Consider the following 24,002-nt stretch of genomic DNA (forward strand, 5'->3'; position numbering starts at 1 on the left):
TCACATGTGGGCACGACCTCTTCACCAGTCTCAACACCTCAAAATAACATTCACTTAACAACACAGAGTCTCTGTTGCATTAATATGTAGGCAACAGAAACATTGTGGGCTTATAGTGCCTTTGGGGAGTAAATATCTGAGGAAAAAAGGTGATAGAATCAGTTAGACTTTAGGGAGAAGAAAGCACCGAGTTGAGTAGGGAGTGGTGAGTAATGTAGTCTGTCCAGAGCAAAGAGTGAGGCTAGGGAGACAGCAAGGAGGCCACAGCATACAATTTAGTGACATGGGCCTCCACAGACTGGAAGACAACATGATGTCTGTCCTCTGAGTGGAAATGCCGCTCAAAGGAGATTAGATTTTGTAGACAATTGCAAGGTATCAATGTATTTAAGAAGTAAATGGCATGCTAAGAACTTAAAAGATAATTTAAGTTTGTAGGCTGGAGAACATATATGATTGAAGAACAGATGGAGAATGGAGATAGGGGTCTCAATTGAAAGGATAATGTGAATTCTCAGAGGAACTATGAGAGCATGAATTAGTTTAGGAGAAGTGGGATTGAAAAAGGATCTGTTTGAGATTCCTTTTAGAAGTAAAATGAATAGGGAAACATATTAGATGTTGGCAATAAGGGAAACTGAGTTGCAAATGACTGAGTTTACTAGCACTGGTAAAGAGGCTAGTAATGATGCTGTTTACAATTAGAAGAATTAATTAAGATTTCATTGGATAAGGGTGGGGATGGGGAAATACTGAGTTGTATCATCTTTGGCAATATATTAGGACGTATTTGTCCATTTCTGTTTTCCAAAGTAAGATATACCATGTGATAAAGTACTGTTTATTAGATCTCAAAATTTAGTATACAATATTCACATGAAATTGACTTAAACATTTCTATTATATCAAAATTGTACTTACCTAAGTTCCTTATTGTATTTAAGTACCTTCTTTTGATATTTTTCTGCTTCTACTTTTTTCTTAACAATCAGACATTTCTCTTTTAAGAGAGTTTCATTTTTTTTCAATCTGTCGATTTTATTTATTCCTTTGGTCAAAACAGTACGCTCATTATTTAATTGTAGAATTAATAAACGTTCTTTAGCTTTTTGCTCTTTTTCTTCTAAAAACAAAGCTCTCCTTTCTCTAACTTTTTCGAGGTAGTTGACTTTGTCCTGCCAAAGTCGGTATAAGCCAGCCTGAATTGCCCTCTTATCTTCTGCCATTTGTTTTCGTGTAGCATGCCTTTTCTTGTGTAAAGTCTCTTGAACAGTTAAGCTGGCTTTTTCTTCAGCAGCTTGAGCCTTGGCTACAGCTATTACTTTTTTCTTATGGCTATCCAGCTTCTTTTGTTCTAAGTAGTATTTATCAGTATCAGAAAGTGTTTTGAGTTTTATAGTAGTTCTGGGTGCTGTAAAAAACTCTCTTCTTGCATTCTTCTCCAAAGGAATGTGCTTTTTTTTAATTACTGGTTTTTGAGGAGTGGTAGGAAATGGCGTGGCATATGTAAGAGAAGAATCTTGTTTCTCTTTCAATACTGCAGCATATTTCAATGAACCTGAAGAATGTATGAGTGGTTTCAACACTGATATCCTAAAACTGGCATGCAGTCCTTCATCCTCAGTTTCATGTTCAGACTCCTGATCTACATCACACAGCAGACAAACACAGTACATTATATAAGTGTTAAGCACAGTTTAATTTCTGTCTCAATTGTTTTGAAAAAATACATTAATAAAATTCACAAGAACCTGCTATTTATTTATATTAAGAAGCATTTTCCCCAACTGATGTTCCTTTTCAATTTGTGATTTGATAGTGATTTTGGAAAGAAAAAATCACTACTGAAGCATTTTAACACAGAAATGCACTGATTCTTATGTTTCCTGCATTACCTTATCTTTTTAAGTTATTTAACTTGTGCTGACTCAAAAGAAGTATCTTATACTTAAACATGCATATTATTTTTCCATATAGTTATTATCTCATAATTGCAAAGAACTCATAATCTGTTTTACCTTGTTTTCCTCAATTCTGGTGGGAACTAATAGCTGCCAACAACATTGCTTTTCCCTTCATTGGACACACAAAGGAACAAAATCTCTCAGCTTTCTTTGCTATCCTTGTGGCCATGAAACAACGTCCTCTCCAACAGAAAGTAGGCAGAAGTGATATCTATCATTTCTGTATCACATCTATTAAGAAACAGATGTGCCTCCTCCTTCTTTCTTCCTTTGATGATGGAGCTAAACATAGGGCCCTAGTAGATGGTAGATACACAAGTCGGAAAGATCTTGGCTCATTGAATCCCTGCTTGAAAAACTACTAACTGATAAGGATTATCTAACTTGTAGTCTATGGAAGCCAGAAATAAAATCAGAGAAAAGTAACTGTCCCTATTTGCAGAAGACATAATCTTATATCTAGAAAACTCTAAAGACAAAACATGGTAGAACTAGTAAATTGAGTAAAGTTGCAGAACACAAAATCAACATATGAAAATTGGTTGCATTTCTATACAATAACAAAAAAAATCTGAAAAAGATATCCCACTACAATTGCATCAAAATAATGAAATTCTTACAAATAAATATTACCAAGCAGGTAAAAGATCTTCACACTGAAAACATTAAGAGATTGATGAAAAGAAAATGAAGAAGACATAAATAAATAGATTTTTGTATTCATGGATTGAAAGAAACAATGTTGTTAAAAAGTCTATACTACCCAAAGCTATCTAAAAACTCAATGTAATCTCTATCAAAATTTCAGAGGCATTTTTTACAAAAATGAAAAAAAATTCTATAATTCATGTGAAACCACAAAAAACAACAACAAATAGACAATCAGTCTTGAGAAAAACTAAGTTAGAGGCATAATACTCCTTGTTTTCAAAATATATTATAAAACTACAGTAATCAAAATACAGTAGTAAGGTATTGGCATAAAGATGGACATACAGACTAATGGAAAGAACAGAGAACCCAGAAATAAATTCACACATATACAATAAACTTATGTCTGACAAGTGCACCAAGCATACACAATAAAGAAAGAATCATCTCTTCAACAGACAGTGATGGGAAAAGTGGAATTCCACATGCACAAGAATGAAATTGGAAACTTACTCACACTGTACACAAAAGAAATCACTCAAAATTGATTAAAGACTTAAATATAAGGCCTGAAATTATAAAACCCCTAGAAAAAATATAGGAGGAAGCATTATGACTTTAGTATATAAGTCATAATAACTTTTGACAATAATTTCATGACTGTGACACACACCAAAAATAGGCAATAAAAGCAAAAATAGACAAGTGGGATTACATTATATTAAAAAGCTTCTGCATAGCAAAGCAATCAATAGTGCAAAAGGTAACTCACAGAATGGGAGAAATTGTTTTTAAAATATATATATTTTTATAAAATATGTGTTTACATTATATATTTATATATTTTCATACATATTTTAATAAAATATATTTACATTTTTATATATTTATATATTTCAAAATACATATTTTAACTCCTTATTTTATATATATCTATATATAAAATATATTTTAAAAATATATATATATAAAATGGGTTAATCTCCAAAATATAAGGAACTCCTATAACTCAATGGTAAAAAATCTTAACATTCCATTTTTAAGTGGACTGAAGACTTGATTAAACATTTCTCCAAAGACACACAAATGACTATCAAATATATGAAAAAGAAGTTCGCTGTCACTAATCATCAGGGAAGTATAAGTCAAAACCACAATGAGATATCTGCTCACACCTGTCAGGATGGCTACTATTATAAAGACAAATACCACATGTGTTTGTGAGAATGTGGAGAAACTGGAACCTTTGCACACTGTCGATGGCAATGAAAAATGATGCAGCCGCTATGGAAAACAGTATGGAGGTTCCTCAAAAAATGAAAAATAGCACTACATATCATCTAGCAACCCCACTTCTTATAGTTATCAAAAAAATTTAAATCAGGATGTCAAAGAGATAGTAACACTTTTATGTTGACTGCAGCACTATTCACAATAGCCAAAGTGTGGAAACAACCTAAATTTCCACTAACAGATGAATGACTAAACAAAATATGGCATTACATACTCTGGAATATGTTCAGTCTTTCAAAAGAAGGAAGTTCTGCAATACACAACAAATTAAATGAGCTTTCCAGACATTATGCTAAATGAAATAAGTCAGTCACAGAAAGACAAACGCTGCATGATTCCATTTATATGAGGTATCTAAAATAGATATTTAGGATTTTTAATTGCTATGTGTGGTCATATTAGAGTTTTCTATTTTTCTCTTTCCTAAATTATTAATTTCTAATTTGTTTCCATTGTGATTCATCCTGATATGTTACCGATTCTTTCATTTTAATTTATTTTTGGATAATGTATCTAGTATGTCTAAGACCCTATGAACATTTATCCAATCTCAGATCTCAAATTTCAGTTTCAGTGATTTACTAATGTAACAGAGACTGATTTCCCCTAATGGCAAATACTTAAAATTACATATGGTCTTGATGAAGAACTTAATAGCTTCCAGCTTCTTAGAGTCATTTTGATGTATCCATCTATTAATTAATCTATCTATCCATTTTCTGTCTATGCATTTATATTTTAGTAGCTTGAAAATTCAATCAAAATTTAGTAATCACAACTATAAAACTTCTTTTTAAAACTCCCTCAATGTCTGATTTTCCTTCTAAATTTTACTTTACTTTTTAATTCTTTGACAATTACTTGGTTTCTATGACTATTAGCCATCTTTCTTTAATAGAAAAATATTTTCTTTGCCAAACACATGAATCAGATAGCCAATATAATATATGTGAATATATATAAATTTTATATATATAAATTATATAATTTATAAACTATAAATTATATATTAAATTTATATATATATTTTATATATATAAAACACTGAACACTTGCTATGTATAATGTACATGTGTAAATATGGGATATGAGGCACTATGATAGGCATGATCTCAGGTCTCGAAAGGATGGAGATGCCATTTGTTGAAACAAGAAATACTAGGGAGAAATTAGATTTAGAGAATGAAGTTAAGTAGTCTACGTATTACTATTTCTGAAGCTTACAGCTTTCATATCCAAACAGAAGCTAACATTTTATTGTCATATTTAAATTATTTAATTTTAAAAAATTAATTTTTAATATGCCATTTTAAAACATTTAATTCTGTAATGTAAATAAGAAAATCATTTTAAAGTAATACCATATTCCATTTATAAGATTACCAATAATAATCAGGTAAAAGCTGAGAAAAAAACACCTTTCTACAGTCTTTATTAATTATACCAGATGATTTTTGAGGTACAGCCATTATTTCCACAAACTGCATTCTTCAACACAGGGTATTCTTCAAATTCAGTTAACCTTATGAAAATAAATGTTTGCTGGAAAATTATCTTTATATTTGTACAACATATGTAATTCTCTAAGACCGAAACAACTGGACCACAGTGTAATTAATTCATTCTCAACTGCCTCAACAGGTAATTTTCTAATAATTTTAGTTATTTTTAGAGAGAGGGAAGGGAGAAAGAGAGGGAGTGAAACATCTATCAGCTGCCTCTCCCACAAGCCCTGACTGGGGATTGAATCCATGACCCAAGCATGTACCCTCACAGGGAATCAAACTGGCAACCTTTTGCTTTGTGGGATGATGCCCAACCAACTGAGCCACACTGGCCAAGGCCATCAGATAGTTTTAACTGTCACATGAAACTTTTAGAACTTACAGAAATACAGAATCCAGTACCATTTGTGGTCAACAGAGCTTGTTTAGTTCTTCTAAATGTATCACAGATTTATGAGTCACCTGTGAAGAAACAAATGGTCTAAGACTATTTAAAGTCAGTGCAAGAATGGTCTGAATGTTCACAAATGGCTCTGAAGGAGTTACTCTCTTCAGAAAAACTGCCTGGCATCTTAACACAAGCAGATGGCCCTGTGTGGCAGGCTTTGGGGCAGTTTTGAATTCAGGTGAAAAGAAGAATAGGAGGGAAAGGAAAAATAGTAAATATAAACAAAAAAAGGTTGAGTGACATCAACTTCTGCCATGCACTGAGTTTTCCTTGATCTGTTAAGGACCTAAATATTATTGAAATTATGGTGACACAATGGCTGTTTTCTCCATTTGAGATGTTCTTGCTAACAATTCAGAAGCATCTGAGGTACTCCCCCACCCCAGCCATTACATATACACACACGATGTGGTATAAATGGCCTAAGATATGATCCAAGATCATCATGAAACACAAATAAAGTTTACAGAAAACCAGGGACTGACTTATAGGATAGAAAGTTGCAGAGATATAGAGAAATTATCTCCCCACGTAATGTCATTAATATAGTTCTGATAATTAGACATATTGTGTGCAAATGCTATCCAGGAGCCTATTTTTCTATGTTCTGCATGGGAAAAAGTGTAATGCATGCCATGCTAACCACAAAATCTTGTAATTTCCAAAAATAAAAAAAAATGGCAAACATGAAAGCAATAAAACTTATTTATAAGTTTTATACTAATATGTAAGATACTTAAAACATTGTTACTTGAATATCAACTAATGAAGTTTCTTACAAATAATTGTTGCAATTGCAATGACATGGTTGTCGTTGCCAACAGCAACATCTCTGATAAACATCCACACTGTCAACATCCAGCATGCTTTAAAAAGCTCTGCATGAGATTTTTTTCAAAATCTTTATTGACATATACTTAACTACTATAAAAATTCATCATCACACCATTAAACTATACAACGTGATGGTTCTAATACATTAAGTGCTGTGAAACCATCACCACCACAGAACGGACATTTAAGACATGTTCTTCACGCCCAAAAGAAATGTGATTACCCTTAGAGCCACTCTCCATCTTCTTCCTGTCTACCACCACCCTACCCTAGGCAGCTGCTAATCTACCTCACATCGCTATAGATTCATGTGTTCTGGACATTTAATAAAAAGTAAATAAATAATATAAGAGGTTTTAAAGATAGATATGGTCTTCTTTAGCTTAGAATCTGAAATAATTCCAAATGGTTTTGATAATAGATTTTAAAATAGTTATTCATTTCATGAGAATAAATTTAATGTTTGCCCTGTAGAAATAGCTTCTATAAAAGAAATTTTAAAACATTAAAACTAAAAATTTTAAAGAAATATTTATTTATGCATAAAACAATAAATCATTGTTTTAAAATTAATGCTGCCATTATGACATATCATGTAGCCTAGAAAAACTTCAGTTTATATACATGAGAAAATGAGCAAATAAAGGATAAATGTCTTACTATTATGATCAAAATAATTTGAACTGTGAAAACCTCCTGAAAGAACTGATGACTTATAGTGCCTTATATTAACAGTAGAAACCTAAAGATAATATGTCTACAGTCAAAGAGTTGCAGACTATTACAAGATAGTTGGCACTACAGAGAAATTTTAGTACAAAACACCAATTAATTTTATTTTTTTATATAATAATCTCAGTAAATGCTTATCCCAGTTTCTGTTTGTATACATTCATTAAAAGATGTCACTAATTCTTGAAGTAGCTCATTTTAATTTTGAGTTTCTATAATTTTAAGAAAGTTTTTATATTAAGAAATAGTTTTTCCTCTTTATTAATTGCAACTCCCTATAATTATTCTTCCCTAAATGAGCTTCAGTTTGCTATGATGCTGTTAAAGAATAAATCATAAACTGAATACCAAGTGCAAAGAGGCCTGCCATTAGAGTAAAATAAAAGGCTTTTATTTCATTCCAGATGCCATAATTCATAAAACCAAAGATATATCAGCTACTGAATGGTATGAAAATGCACAGTTCATTCATAATAAGCTTGAGGTCAACAGAATGTCTATTTCACATTGAATATTCTTTAAGTCATGTGTCCTTTGGTATTCCTTAAAATAGTTTTCTTTACATGATAGACTTATGCTTATTCTTATAAAATGTTATCTTTTTAGATTAAGCTTAGTCTCAATATTTATGATACTATTCTTTCATTGAATATAAGCTAACTCCCCAGCCTCATAAAATATGTAATCATGCTACTTGTACTTTATTCTAGGTCTCCTAAAAATATTGAAATAAAGAAGGTGATACCAAGATATTACATTAAAAACCTAATTCCAGGTTAGCACTGATTCATTTATAATTGTTGTTGTGTTAGAAAATACTACCCATGTCTAAATATTTTCCATATCCAAAAAGTTATTACTACATTTCTGAAATCAAGATAGACTCTATAGACATCATCTATCTAAGTTATTATTGTTTTAACACTACAGCTAATAACAAAATTAGACTTGTTTGACATAATCTGGATTTAGTAATCCATTATAGGATTCTGTGGTTTACCACTTCTCTTTGGAAATTCTCAAAAACTACCATGAGATGGATAAATTTCTCAGTAAAACCACCAAGTAAATTTTTATGGATAAATGTCAAGCCTATGGGTATATGAAGTTTAAAAACAACAACAAAAATAGTAGCAGCAGGTAAAAATTTATTGAACACTAGGTACTAGACATTTTACTATATGACTGAGTGTATGAGATGTGCTAAGTCTTATGCCAAGTATTACACAGTTATTTTCCCGTTTAATTTTTACAGCACACTTGTAGAATACTTATTTAGTATACCCTTTTGAGTAAAAAAAAATGCAGTCCTCACGGTTAATATAATTAGCACAATCTGTCACAACAGAAAAAAAAACTAAAAATTATAAATTAACACAACAAAGGTTGATTTCCTGTTTATGTAAGTCTAGGTACATAGGGCATGCCTCCTCCATAATGTAGCTAGAGCGTCTGAAATGTGAGCTCCCCAAGGACTCTGAAGCAAAAAATAGGCAAAACAGGATGGTGAGCTTAAATGCCTCAATCCAGAAGTGACACACTGACTTCAAGTCACAACCCACAGACCAGAATTAAATGTGGTACCAACCAAACTTTGGGGGAAGCTGGGAAATGCAGAGAAGCAAGTGGAATATTTTGTAGGCACAAAAAATTATTGCCACAAGTTACCAAATATCATTTGATCTCTTTTTTCTAAACACAGAACACACTCTTTTCTAAACACAGAACACACTCTTGAAGGGAGATAATTGAAAGTTCCATCAAGTCAAGAATTTCAAGTTGTGTTCAAGAGTCTCTTAATCAGGCTGGATATGGTTTTAATCTAAAGACTAATGAATTTTTAAAAAAAGCCAACTACACCCTGTCTCACCCTTCCATACACAAATTGAATATACAAAGATTGAATAGGGAAAGACTAACTACAAATGGGAAGAACAAGAGGCACATATTAGACACTGGTTTACTCTGTGACGTTATCCTATCTTCAAGATATGAATGGATCCTGGATTAGTCCTTGATTATGCTTTCTTCCTTTTTTTGAGACATTCTTATGTTTTCTGGACGTCCATCCTTTCTCATTATCCTCCTTAGCCGTATCTCAGGTGGAGAAATTGCCGTAGAGGCTACAAAAGTTTTCTCAGTGCACTTCCTGCTTGCTAAAGATTGCAGACCTAAATGTATCTTGAATAGCCAAAGGTATTTCAGACTATGATTCTTTGGTAGTACCTTTCCATTAAAATTTCAAATGTTTATCTATTTTCTTCTGTCAGTTCAATGTGTCAGTAATTGAATTAAAAATTCTTTTGAAATTGGAGACCACTCAAGGAATTGAAAACATAGTCCATACACATAGATTGGAAAAATGAACACTGTTATACTATCCATATTAACTAAAGAAATATATAGATCTGATGCAATCCCTATCAAAACCCCAGCAGCGTTTTTCACAGAAACAGAACCATAAGTCCTAACGTTTTCATGGAACTGCAAAAGACCCTAAATAGCCAATGCAATTCTGAGAAAAATGAACAAAGCCAAAAGTATCTTATTCCCTGATTTCAAACTATGCAATAAAGCTATAGTAAAAAAACAGTATAGTACTGGCAGAAAAACAGACATATGGATCAATGGAACAGAATTAAAAGCCCAGAAATAAAACCACACATATAAATAAAGATACTTTACTACAAAGGAGCCAAGAACAAACAATGGAGAAAGGAAAGTTCCTTCAAGAAATGGTGCTGGGAAAACTGAACAGACACATGCAAAAAATAAAACTAGACCACTATCTAACATTATACATAATGTTAACTCCAAATGGGTTAGAGACTTAAATGTAAGATTTTAAGCTATAAAATACATATAAGAAAACATAGATGGTAAGTTCCTTGAAATTGGTCTTAAATATATATTGGCGGATCCAACTCCAATGGCAAGAAAAACAAAAGCAAAATTAAACCAATGGGGCTACATCAAGCTAAAAAGCTTGTGCACAGCAAAGGAAGCCATTAAAAAATTAAAAAGGCAAACTACAGAATAGGAGAAGACATTTGCAAATAATACATCTGACAAGGGCTTAATATCCAAAATATACAAAAAATTCAGATACCTCAACAACCAAAAAACAAATAACCTGTTTTAAAAAATGGGCAGAGGATCTGAACAGACATTTCTCTAATTATGACATACAGATGGCTAACATGGAAAGATGTTCAACATCATTAATTATTAGGGCAATGTAAATCAAAACCACAATGAGATATCATTCACATCCGTTGGAATGGCTATCATAAAAAGAAGGAAAGAAAAACAAGAAACAACAAGTGTTAGGGAGGATGCACAGAAAAGGGAACCTTCACATTGCTGGTGGGAATATAAATTAGTACAGCCACTTAAAAACAGAACAGAAGCCCTGGCTGGCGTAGCTCAGTGGATTGAGCTTGAGCTGTGAACCAAAGTGTCTCAGGTTCGATTCCCAGTGAGGGTACATGCCTGGGTTGCAGGCCATGACCCCCAGCAACCGCACATTGATGTTTCTCTCTCTCTCTCTCTATCTCCCTCCCTTCCATCTCTAAAAATAAATAAATAAAATCTTAAAAAAAAGAACAGAAATTCCTTAAAAATTATGAATAAAATTACCACATAAGCTAGTCATTCTACTTCTGAGTATTCATCCAAAGAAAATTTAAAAAAACACTAATTCAAAAATATATATGCACACCTATATTCACTGCAGCACTATTCACAATAGCCAAGATATGGAAACAACCTGTGTCCACAGACAGGTGAATAGATACGGAACATGTGAAACAATCACACAGGGGAAATCTATTCAGCCATAAAAAAAGTGAAACCTTGCCATTCGTGACCATTTGAATGGATCTCAAAGGCATTGTGGTAAATGAAATAAATAGTCATATAGAAAAAGACAGATACCATGTGATTTCATTGACATGTGGAATATAAAACAAGAACAAAATGAACAAAACCAAAAACAAATTAATGGAGGCAGGTAACAGGTTGGTAGTTACCAGAGGGGAAGGGGGGTGGGTGGAGGACTAAATGGATAAAGGGGGTCGATTATATGGTGACAAATGGAAACTAAACTTTTGGTGGTAGCACAATGCGGTGTATACAGATGTCAAATTATAATGTTGTACACATGAAACATAAAAGGCTACCAACTAATCTTAACTCAATTAAAAAATAAATTATTTTGAGTCCTATGCAGTACCTAGGACTACTTTATTTTTTCTTATTTTTTCTAATATCTTTCACACTAGAAATTTAATGGAAGTTACTATAAAGCTATCTGGAACAATAGCTAAGAATCCCACATACATAATCTAATCTCTGTTCCAAGTTATCATTTTCTTTTTCTAATTTTTTTGTTTATTAATTGTTGGGTAGATATATATAGAGAAATACCAATTTGTTGTTCCACCTATTTATGAATTCATTGGTTGATTCTTCTATGTGCCCTGAACACAGAATGAACCTGCCCCCTTGGTGTATCCAGATGATGCTCTAACCGACTGAGCTACTTGTTCAGGACCTGAGTTATCACTTTCAACTAAGAGGTTTGGATCTTTGTCTCAACGTGTTACTAAATTTGTTTTATATTCGGGACTATATTTGGGACTATATGAGACATGATTTACTATTTGGGACTATAGAAGCAGACAATTTTCCAAAGACACAACACCATATATTTCTTAACTCTCCATTCTCTCTCATTTTGCCTTGAAAACCAGCTACTTTGCAGAGCTCTTTTTCCTGTCGGGTTACTTGACAAACACAGTCCCAGTACAATAAATACCCTCTTTTTCGACTGGCTACAACAATGCTTGGATTGCCATTATTCCAGTCTCTGACATCAATTTTCTCATGTGATCACTAAGATGATACCACAGTTAAGGTTTTGGTTACGGTAGCAATTTCTGTATTTAGAAAAGAATTAATTCTAATTTCTATCACAAACAAATCCTTAAATTTCAGTAGCTGAGCACAGTAAGGGTTCATCTCTTCCTAATCTAAGAACCAGTGCATGTCAGTCGGACCTTGCAGATGTGCTAATGGAACCCGTGGCTTCCAAGGTCCACGTAGCAGGGAGAGGATGATGATCTTAATTGTTTCCACACAGAAGTGACATTTCACTTTTGCTCACAGTCAAGTGGACATAAATAATCATATAATTCCTACATAACTTCATGGGAAGCTGAGCAATACAATATATGACATTGTTGCTTAGAATCAGAAAATAAATCCAAATGTATCTGACTCAAAAGTCTATATTTCCTTCATGTTATACTGACTTTATTGTAATATAATCTTCCTCTTTTTATTCTTGATAGTAAAAATATTAAAAAAATATTTTAAACTAATTAGAGCAATTATACTGACAAAATATATTTTTGTTTGCTTTTAATTTTAAATGTAGCAACAATGATTTCTAGTTTTATATGCATGAATATGCTCTAATTGCTCATCTGAAGTAATTTAGTTGATATTATTTTATATTCTGGACTAAAATTCAGTCATTCTAGCAAACAGTTTAGGTGAAAAGAAAAGCACTGTTAAAATTGCCTAAAGCACAAGTGAAGTAAAAATCAGCAAGATATGATAAATTAGACGAATTTGAAAGAAAAATGTTGGAGGCAGAAAATACAATGTGTTTCAATGGAAACCATAAAATATCCTTTAGAGTCTTCATTTCAGACTCATATGTGGCTTTAGAGCAAGACAAAGTATGTAATGAAAGCAAAAGAGAAGATTGTATAAATCTGATCACAGGCACTTTGATATAATGACTGCCAAATAATAAACCCTTTGACCTTACATTCTGAATAGGAAATGGCAGTTTTGTTCTCAGAAATGTGTTTTATATAACAGCTGGTACTTTTTGTAAAGGATTTGAATTTACTTCTTCATAACTATGCAATAGAAATGCTGCTCTGCTATAACTGCAGAGGGCTGGCCCATCATTCACCTACACTGACTGTAAAGGGTTAAAAAAACTTAACATAATACACACTTTGGGGGTTATAATGTCTGCCTGGTATGGCATGTCCTTTCAGGATGAATCAAGGTATTTATATGTTTAATATCTAATGCTGAGAAAATCTCTTAAAGTATAAGATAAAATAGGCATTCTTGAAGCATCACGTATCTCTAAAACATCTCACCTGCAGTGATACATCATTTTCAAAAAGAAAAAAATTAAGAGATTTGATTAGGCAATATAAAATAAAACTAGAAGGGGTAATAGGTCTAACTTAAGTTAAAGAAGGTAAGTGCATTTATTTGTTAAATGCTAATAATTAGTAAAACAGGTATTTTGGATATTTGTAACAAAAGCAATCGACTATTAAGCTGTCATGTATAATTTGGTAACATAAATGAGACAATAAAAATACCTATCATTCACAAGTTACAGGCTGGGCTTTTAAACTTCATCCTACAGAAGTTCTACTGAAACATATCGTATAATCCTTACCACTAATATCCTAGCTCCACGAGGAAAGGGTTTTTATATGCCTTATCTACTGTTAGACTTGCATGTCTAGAGCTGATAAAAATATATATGTAGTCATAACCTAAAATATAGTAAAAAAACCTCAGTATAATAAAATAATCTCTAAATTTCAAAAACCTCCTGGAGGGTTGGGAGGAAGGAGTTAAAGTGTCTGGACAAGGATCTGTTCGTGCTGTTTATAAGGTGGATGCACATGGGAAAAGGGAAAAAGGCAGGTGCTCTAGTCTAATCCCATGTCAACTAGAACTCCCAAAAGATAGAAATGATAGTTTCTAGGAGAAAGAGACCTTATCTTCTGAATGCCTTTAGCAGGTGGTACATGGCTAGATTGTTTATATTAAATAAACACTCTCTGGAAAATATCATATAAACTATGCAACTTTCTGAAATATTAAACAAAAATGTTTGATAATGTCAATCTGTCTCTGTGTGAGGTAAACCCCTAAACCTCATGAGAGATTTCATTTATTTTGCTAGGCCATAGATGCATGTTCTTCAAGGAAAGAAATAACCTGGAGAGCCCACCTTAATGTCCCAGATCCCTCCCTACTTCATCTGAGCCTCCTGATTATTTGTATCTTTTGAATTATTGGTACAGTTTGATACCAGCATAAAATCTCAGATTTATGAAAGTCTAATTTGACAATCCATTCATGTTAAATTGACCTACAGATAACAGAAGTTAATGATGGTACATAACATGTAATTATACATCATTCCAATTGGGACATGTTCAAGATTGTTCAAGACTGAGAGGCTCTGTTTTTAATAATTACACCTGGACAATAGGCATTAATTGAGACTTTCCAGGGCACAACTGAGGCGTATAGTCATAGTAGAAATAGTGAAGTATATTTGTTTATTTTATAACTATTTTTAAAGTTTTGCCAACTTGAAATGTCCTTGTGAGAAAGTGAATGGGGTAAATATAGTCCCATGTGGGACCTGAAATATTCAGCAACATAGGAATTATAAATTATTCTGGCTGACATTGTTGTAACAATGTAAGAATCAGAAAAACATATCTGGCATAAGTAAATATTATTTCTAATTAAACATTAGAAAATCACACATTACTGTTGCAGATAGTTTTCTTATTCACATTATATTTATATACATAAATACTAGTATTTAAGAAAAAACTTAAGGTTGAAATTATGATAACAGGTGATAAGAATTAGTACTTGGACTAATTTATCTTGTTTCAGAATCACTGAACACTTCACGGGCCTCAAGGGAATCTTATACAAGTCCCAATGCTTAAGCGGTTGCTTAAAGTATGAAGATATAAAAACACACAAAATGTGTAACAGATGCTATAAGAACTACTACCTACTCAAGCAGACTTTTTCTGGAGATTTTAGAGCCAGCATAAAAACTACTAGTAAGCTAAATGATAAGATCACTGTTTTTACCAACTAACTTAAGGAAGAAGAAAAGGGCTTCAAGTGGGCCCATGAAGCCCTTGAAATTACAAATAAAATGAATGTGTGTTCATATGTGAATCTTTGAGCACTAAGAGAGGTTAATTTTTTTAATTATATGCTTATATTTCATTATATTTGTACTTGTGAACAGAAAAGAAAAAAGATTAAGAATCAGGGTTAAAGCAAAACAATATCTGGAGAATAGGTTCACCTAGCCACAACTCATATTGTGAGGCAGTAGTTGCTCACATTCATGCTCTGCTTAATGAGGCCCTTTCTGGCCTGGGGGAAGTTAAGTGCCTATTATCAGACTGTACCACTTTGAAGAATGTTAACCTGTAGCCATTTACTCAAACCTTCTTTACATTAAAGGAAAGGAGGGGTAATCGCCTAATGGCCTTTACCAAACTCTCTCCTCTCTCTTCCCTATATATTTTTAAAGATTGTATTTATTTATTTTTAGAGAGAGAAGGGAAGGGGAGAGAGAGAGAGAGAGAGAAACATCAATGTGTGGTTGCTGGGGGTTGTGGCGTACAACCTAGGTATGTGCCCTGACTGGGAATTGAACCTGCGATGCTTGGTTCGCAGCCTGCGCTTAATCCACTGAGCTATGCCAGCCAGGGCAACAACCTATATATTATAAGCTTTCTGGTATTTAGGGTTAACTTTGGGTATAATGTTTTGATTATTCAAACATTCTGATCATAATGTACTTTAATACATCATACAATGATAATCAATTTTCAAATTATAAATATAAGAAAATACTCATAACACTAATAATATCTGAATCATAATTTAAGAATTCTGTAACTCAGAACATTGATTTCTTTCTCTCAGTGCCTTGAGTTTATTGTGAACATGAATATTGTAGATTATAAAAATTCTCAAAGTAAATAATTTGGTAATATCTTCACTACTTTATTCCATTCACTCTTAACTTCACCAACATGGTTCTTGTCTCTGCCATGTTGCAAAACTTGCTGTTCTATGTCAAGGTCACCATTGACTCTCCATGTTCCAAATTCAATAAACACTGTTTTGTTCTCCAATTTCAAGACTGTTCAGCTAGTATTCAACACAGTGGAACAGTATATTCTTTTTGATTAAATTATTTTTATCAAATTAGTATATGTATACATTTTAGAAAGTCAAACACAATAAGACAAAATTTAAGAGTTTCAGTGACTACAAAAATAAGAGGTAAATATTAAATCTTGTTCAGAAATGGTAGTTATTTTAAGCATAAAACTTGACACAGAAATTCATGTTTATAGAAATAAACTTTAGTTTCTTATTAAAAATGCATTTCATGTATAATACACATATGAAACATATATAATACACACATATATGTATGTCCCCTTCTATACTATGGTATTTTTCCTTATCATTATTATATAATATTTTTAAAAGTAGTATTTTTTCACCAGGCCCATGTGAGCCTCCCCCAAACCACACAGTGTACCTCAGTGTGCCACACAAATTTCATCATTTTCAACATGTACCATGATTTGACATTTAAGAGAGTTTGAGAAATAATGCTCTACAAGCTTGTAGAACACCTATTCACTACTGTATCTTAAGTGAACATCATGACTATAAAATCTCATTGAGAAAAATTAATGAATTAAAAAATGAAACACATAATTAGATAAACAGGGTACACAAAGATTTTATTTTACCCTTGTTGACTCTACAGCAATTCATGAAAGTTGTTTTAAAAAGAGGGGAGAATTACTACCTTTCTATTTCCTTACTTGTTGCAATGCAACTTCTCTCTCTCAGATAAAGGTTGACTCCACTTATAACACTGATTCAAAATCACTTAATATTGTTTGTGGGCACAGTATACTGTCAGATGTTATAGAAGAGAGAGGTAAAACCCAGTCATTGTTTACAAGGCATCCCTTTGACAAAAACAACCATAACAAAAGGTACAGTGTGTGGTGGGATGCATCAGACCAAGGCATTAATTGTGATTATAAGGGAAATCAGAAGCTTAGTAGAGAAAACAAATATAATTACAGTATTACAGAATAAGTGTGTAGTAACAGGCAGAAAAAGATGCACTTTCAGGTGGAGGAAAACATATAAGCACAATCTCAGTGCTATATTCTTGGAATTACGAATAGTACTATATAACTAGAACATGGCATTTGTAAAGAAGGAGAAATATTGAGTTCCTCACAGATAGGTAGCAATTCCTTGTTCCCCTACCTTAAATACAACCTTCATGCAAAGCTACAGAGTTAACAAGAAAAATAACCCCAAACCAGATTATGTAAGAACTTGAAAGCCACACCAAAATGTTTATTCTATAGGAAATAATCAATTTTTAAAGCTTAAAATAAGAAAATCACATAACCATATACATGTTTTTGAAATAATATATTGATAGCAAGATCAGTCGGTAGTCTTTTTGAATAATTTGGGCAAGAAAAAATTAGATAAAAATATGGCCTATGAGTGGTGGACTACAATCTGGGTAGGTAGAGTCTCCCTTTATAAAATTTTGAAGAGTAACTGATGTGAAAACTTGGTGAGATAATATCATATGGAAATGTGTTATTTGTGGAGCATGGTGATATCTTCCAGAAAGCTCATCCTTTCTCCTCTCCTTGAACTTACCTGAATTGGCCAGACTAGGTTCTGGAACTGGGAATTTCCCAATTCACATGCTCAAACTAAGAGTCCAATACCCCAGGGAATATAGTCTCACAGGCTAAGATAAAACTGCTTTGAGAGAAAGATAACAATCTGGACAATAGAGCCTACTGAAACAAAATTAGAATAAGAATTTTAAATAATTTAAATGTACTAAAAAAAAAGGAGAGGTAAAACAAAAGAAAAAGCAGTAATAAAAGTACATAAATGAAAATCTTCTGTAAGCCGATGATATAAATAATAAAATGGATGCTGCTGAAATACAATCCATTAGTTTAAAGATTATATTGACAAATTCTCCCAAAAGAAGTCGGGGAAGGATGAAGAGATACAAAAAATATTGAAAGAAATGGGGGACAAAAGTAAAAGTAGTCAGGTAAAACTGGTGTCCCAGAAGAAGAGAAAAATAAGAAGTCAATCTAGGAGATGGTACAAATGACATTGAAGGTAACGTTGATTAAATACCTTGGTAAGATTTGCTGTTTATTTTTTAAAAAGCTAAAAGAAATAAACAGAAGAGTATATACATAATAACAAAATTTAAATATAGATAGTAAGATTGAGTCCTAGACAAGAAAGACAATATTAGTCAGACAATTGGCCATAGATGAATATGGTTCACAGATAAGTTAATGATATTATATCAATGTTAACTTCCTGGGTTTTATAATTTTACTATAAGGTTATATGATTATATATAAGAAAATAGCACTTGGGGAATAGGTGAAGAACATTCATAAATAATGTGTAATTTTTGTACCTTTTCATAATTTGACATTATTTCAAAATAAAAAGTCAAAATGAAGGGGGAAATATAGATATCAATTATGAAAAAACAAGAAAGAAAAAAACAGAAACAGAAAAAGTAGAACTAGAAAAAATGTAGAACATAGAAACAGGCCTTACTCTTTCAATGAGTATAATACATACGAATAGGCTAAATAAGTTGACCCAGCTGTTTGCTATTTCATGATACACATATAAAACACATAGTCCAAAGTAAAAGAATGGAAAAATATATTAGGAAAACTTTAACTAAAATATAACTGGTGCAGCTATACTAACATCAGGCAAAAGAGAGTATGAGGAAGAATATTATTATGAAGAAAGAGAATAAATACATAATGATGAAAGACTCAAGTTGATGAAAATATGTAAAATTACAATAGCACAGGTCCTTAATAAAACCTCTCAAGATGTAATAAACAAAATTTGATAAAATTATAATTCCACAATTATGGCACAATATTTCGATATATCTCATTTCTTGGTTAACTACACAAAAGTCAGCAATGAAATAGAATATTTGAATAACAATGAAAACTTTGATCAAGTGAACTTAGCCTTTATCATAGCTGTTTTAGCAAGCACCAAGATATAAGTAGAAGCCAGGACTAAAAAAGGGATTCCCCTTATGATTACCATGAAAGCTAAAAGAGGCCACTTCTTAAGAGACTGCTGTAACCTTGTTCCCACTCAGTACTCCAGGCATTGCTGATCTTTACATTGAGGGGAAGTAAGTTAGTAGTCCAGAGAGGGTCTGCTGCTCAAACACAATGCTATTACTTATTATTAAAATAATGGTAGAAGGAGGAACCTGCCAAACTTCCTGATCTTCCAAACTAAGTTTGTCGAGCTCATATTTGAGTATCGTCAGAGAAAAAAATAATGCCAGTCATTCTGAAAGGAAAAACTTCATATTAAAGAAAGGAGAAACACTGCTAAGAAGAAAAGGTATTTCTCATGCTATAAGACTTTGAGTATATGCTGACATGTACAATTTAGTAAAATGGATTAAAATAATCTTAAATAGAAAGATATAATACCTATATTTATTTTTTTATTTTTTCTTCTTCTTCTTTCTTTATTTCTCTGCCTTTTACTCCCATCTCAGCCCTCCCCCCACAACTCTCCCTACCTCCCTCCCATTTCCACTCCCCCTTGTTTTTGTCCATGTGTCCTTTATACTTGTTCCTGCAAACCCTTGCCCTTTTCCCCTGAAATTCCCTCCCCTCACCCCTCTGGTCACTGTCAGCCTGTCCTCTATTTCAGTGTCTTTGGTTATATTTTGCTTATTTGTTTGTTTTGTTGATTAGGTTTCTGTTAAAAGTGAGATCATATGGTATTTGTCTTTCACTGCCTGGCTTATTTTGCCTAGCATAATGCTTTCTAGCTCCATCCATGCTGTCACAAAGGGTTGGAGCTCCTTCTTTCTTTCTGCTGCATAGAATTCCATTGTGTAAATGTATCATAGTTTTTTGATCCATTCATTTATTGATGGGAGAAAATTTTTTTTCCTGTTTTCCTCCTCTAAAACCTAGGTGTGTCTTATGGTCCAAAAAATACAGTATCTTCCCTTTAATTCTAAACGACAACTTTTCTGAATATTGTAACCTAGGTTGTAGGTCCTTGCTTTTCATCACTTTCAATACCTCTTGCCAGTCTCTTCTTGCCTGCATAGTTTCTGTTGAGAAATCAGCTGACAGTCTTACAGGAACTCCTTTGTGGGTAACAATGTTTTTCTCTTTTTGCTTTTAAGATTCTCTATCTTTAAACTTTGGCATTTTAATTATGATGTGTCTTGGTGTGGTCCTCTTTGGGTCCAACTTGTTTGGGACTCTCACTGCTTCCTGGATTTGCATATCTATTTGTTCACCAAATTAGGGAAGTTTTCTTTCATTATTTTTCAAAAATTTTTCAATTTCTTGTTTTTCCCTTCTCCTCTGGAACCCCTATGATTCAGAGTTGGCACTTTCGGAGATGTCCAAAACTCTGATGCTCTTCCCATTTTTATGAATTCTTATTTCTTCTTTTTGTTCTGAATAACTGTTTACTCCTTCCTTCTGTTCCAAATGGTTGATTTGAATCCCACCTTCCTTCCCTTCCCATTTGGTTGCCTGTGAATTTTTCTTTATTTTACCTCATATAACCTTCATTTCTTCCCTTATATTGTTTCTGTACTCAATGAGTTCTTTGAGCATCCTGATCATCAGTGTTCTTAACTCTGCATCTGAGAGGTTGGCTATCTCTGTTTCATTTGGTTCTTTTTCTGGGATTTTGTTCTGTCCTTTCATTTAGGCCATATTTCTTTGTCTCCTCAATTTGGTAGCCTTCTTGTGTTTGCTTCTTTGTATTAGTTAGAGCTGCTTTGCCTGTCTTAGTGCACCTGTTAAGTTGAATGGAGTGGAGCCTTAGGTATTAGCCAGAGTGGGGCAACCCACTTAACTGCTTTGTGGCTCTGTGTGGGAGAAGGGCTCAGAAAGGGGACAGTGATAATGCCTGGCTACCAGAGCCTTGTCTGGCACTTGCCCTGTTTCTAGACACTTCACCTACTTCCCATGTGCCACTGACACCCTTCTAGTTGTTGCCCTGGTGGTGATTCCCGGAGTGGGTGAGTGGGTATGTTCTAAGTCCATGTCGGCCCTTTAAACTGACTCTCCTGAGACACTGGTAGTTTCTTCTGCAGCCCCAACCCCACTGGTTTTTACATCCAGAAGTTATGGGGTTTTATCTTCCTGGTGCTGGAACCCTGGGCTGTGCAGTCTGATCTGGGGCTGGGATGGCTCACTCCCGTGGTATCCCTCCCAACTTTTATCCACCACACATGAATGTGCGACCACCTGATCTGCCACTACCTCTCCATGCTATACCACATCCTCAACACCCCAACTCCATGACTCTACTCCACCTAACTGTCTGGATGAATATGGCTTCTTTAAATCTGTGGTTATCAAGACTTCCATGCAGTTCTATTTCTGGCAGTTCTGGGTGCTTTTTGTTTTGAGGTTAGTTGTAATGCTTGTGGTCATGCAAGGAGGTGAAGCCTGTCTACCTATGCCTGCATGTTGAGTGGAGGACCTAAAAAGAAGCTTGAAAGCCATAAGAGAAAAGTGACATATCATACACAAGTGATTTTTAAAATGACAATTAGCAGATATATCACTGGAAACTTTTCAGGTTGAAAGGCAGTGGGATGATGTATTTAAAGTGCTCCTATTTAAAAAAGAAACTGTCAACTGAGAATTCTATATTTGGTAAAACTATGACAGTTAATTTTGTGTAGTACTTTGGTTAGGTCTTCATACAGTACTCTATAGATGTTTCTGTGAACATATATTTTAAATGAGATTAACACTTAAATCAGTAGACCTTGAGTAAGAAAGGCAAATAAGAACATTAAATAATATAATGGTCAATTCACCAAAAAATATAATAATTATAAACACACATGTACCAAACTTCAGAGGTACAAAATATATGGTATAAACCTTTACAGAACTGAAGGCAGAAACAAAACATCTCTACAATAATAGTGGGAGACTTCAATGCCTCACTTTTAATATAGGTTAAAACAACCAGAGAGAAGATCTGTAAATAAACATAGACTTGAAGAGCACTATAGGGCAATTGGACCAAACAAGCATATATAAAACAGGAGGACATTCATTTTTCTCGAGTGCACATGTAACATTATCCAGGACATGCAGTATGTTTATAAAACAAATCTGAATATATTTTAAAATACTGATATCATACCAAGTATATTTACCCATCACAAAGAAATGAATAAGAAAAATTAGAAAATTTACAAATATGTGGGAATTAAATGGCACACTCTTAAACAATGAATCAAATAATAGGTCACAATGAAAATTATAAAATATCTGAGAAAAATAAAAATGAAAATACAATATCCTAATACTATGGGTATAGAAAATTCAGTGCTAAGAGGCAAGTGTATGGCTACGAATGATTACATTATAAAAGAAGTAAGATCTCTAACTACCTAATTTTATACCATATGGAATTATAGGAAAATAAAATTCAACTCAAAGCTAGCAGAGGAAAGGAAAAATAAATATTAGAGGAGAGATCAACAAGATAGAGTTATAAAAACAACAAAGGAAATCAATGAAAACAAAATTTGTTCCTTCAAAAAAAATAAGCAAGATCAATAAACTTGCCTACAAAGACCAAGGGGGGAAAAAAAAGAGATGGTTATGCAACAATATGAATGTACTTAATGTTAAAGTGAAAAACTGTTAAAATGCTAAATTTTGTGTTATATAATATTTTACCATTAAAATGATACAAGATAAATACCCAGAACCAAGGAATATTTTTTTTTATTGAAAAGCCACAATAAATTAAGTGGAAAGAAAATCCACCTTAGCTAACACACAAATATCTATGAGACAAATCACTGTGAATTTGCAACACAGCTGTTATAAAGAGAAAATGCTAAAAGTTTCCAAGCAGAAGAGAAAAACTATAAACAGATGTTTATATACAGCAAACTAAGAATTAAATAGCAATATACATCTCAGAGGTAACACTGGAAGCTAGAAGACAATAAAGCAATTAAAAATTTTTCTGAAAGAAGTTCTACACAGTCAAATCATCAACCAAATATAAATGTAGAATAAAGACCTGTTTAGGCTTTAAGGTTTAAAAAAATTTGCCTCCTGTGTATAATTTCTCAGTAAACTAATCAGCAAGATAATGCATTAAAATAATAAAACAAGAAAGAACAAGATACAGCATCCTGGAAATAAGGGTGCCTAATAAAGTATAGAGACAAATTCTTGAGATCACAGTTGAAGAAACAATAGCCACTAAGATCAGGTTTAGATAGTAAGCACTCCTGAAGAATTCAGCAAAATGAAAATCTCAAGTAAAAATAGCTTGAAAACAAAAATATATATAATGCACTTGGGGAGAGTAGTGGTTGAGTACTATGTGATTTTCATGCAAGTTTTTCAAAAAAACTAGTATTAGGAAGCAAAAATATGCTGTGGTTCAGTTATGAATAGTATTTACATAGTCATAAATATTAAATCATTAAATATTAGTTAATATAGGAGACCATTCTGTGTGGTGTGGGCCCAGACAGGACCCATGCCCACGAATAGGTTCTCCGGTGGGGAATCAGGCCTACAGTGTACC

General features: G+C 33.0%; 1 protein-coding gene across 1 annotated transcript in view; it reads right to left on the reverse strand.

The window, feature by feature from the left end:
* The window catches only part of LRRIQ3 (leucine rich repeats and IQ motif containing 3), a 110,666-nt gene that overhangs the window by 8,090 nt on the left and 78,574 nt on the right, over positions 1–24,002 (reverse strand). The window contains exon 7 of the mRNA XM_028513987.2: positions 922–1,645. Within this exon, the coding sequence (XP_028369788.1) occupies positions 922–1,645 (724 nt within the window). The remainder of the gene's footprint in view (positions 1–921; positions 1,646–24,002) is intronic.

This window comes from Phyllostomus discolor, chromosome 5 (assembly GCF_004126475.2).
Source record: "Phyllostomus discolor isolate MPI-MPIP mPhyDis1 chromosome 5, mPhyDis1.pri.v3, whole genome shotgun sequence".
NCBI classification, from domain to species: Eukaryota; Metazoa; Chordata; class Mammalia; order Chiroptera; family Phyllostomidae; genus Phyllostomus; species Phyllostomus discolor.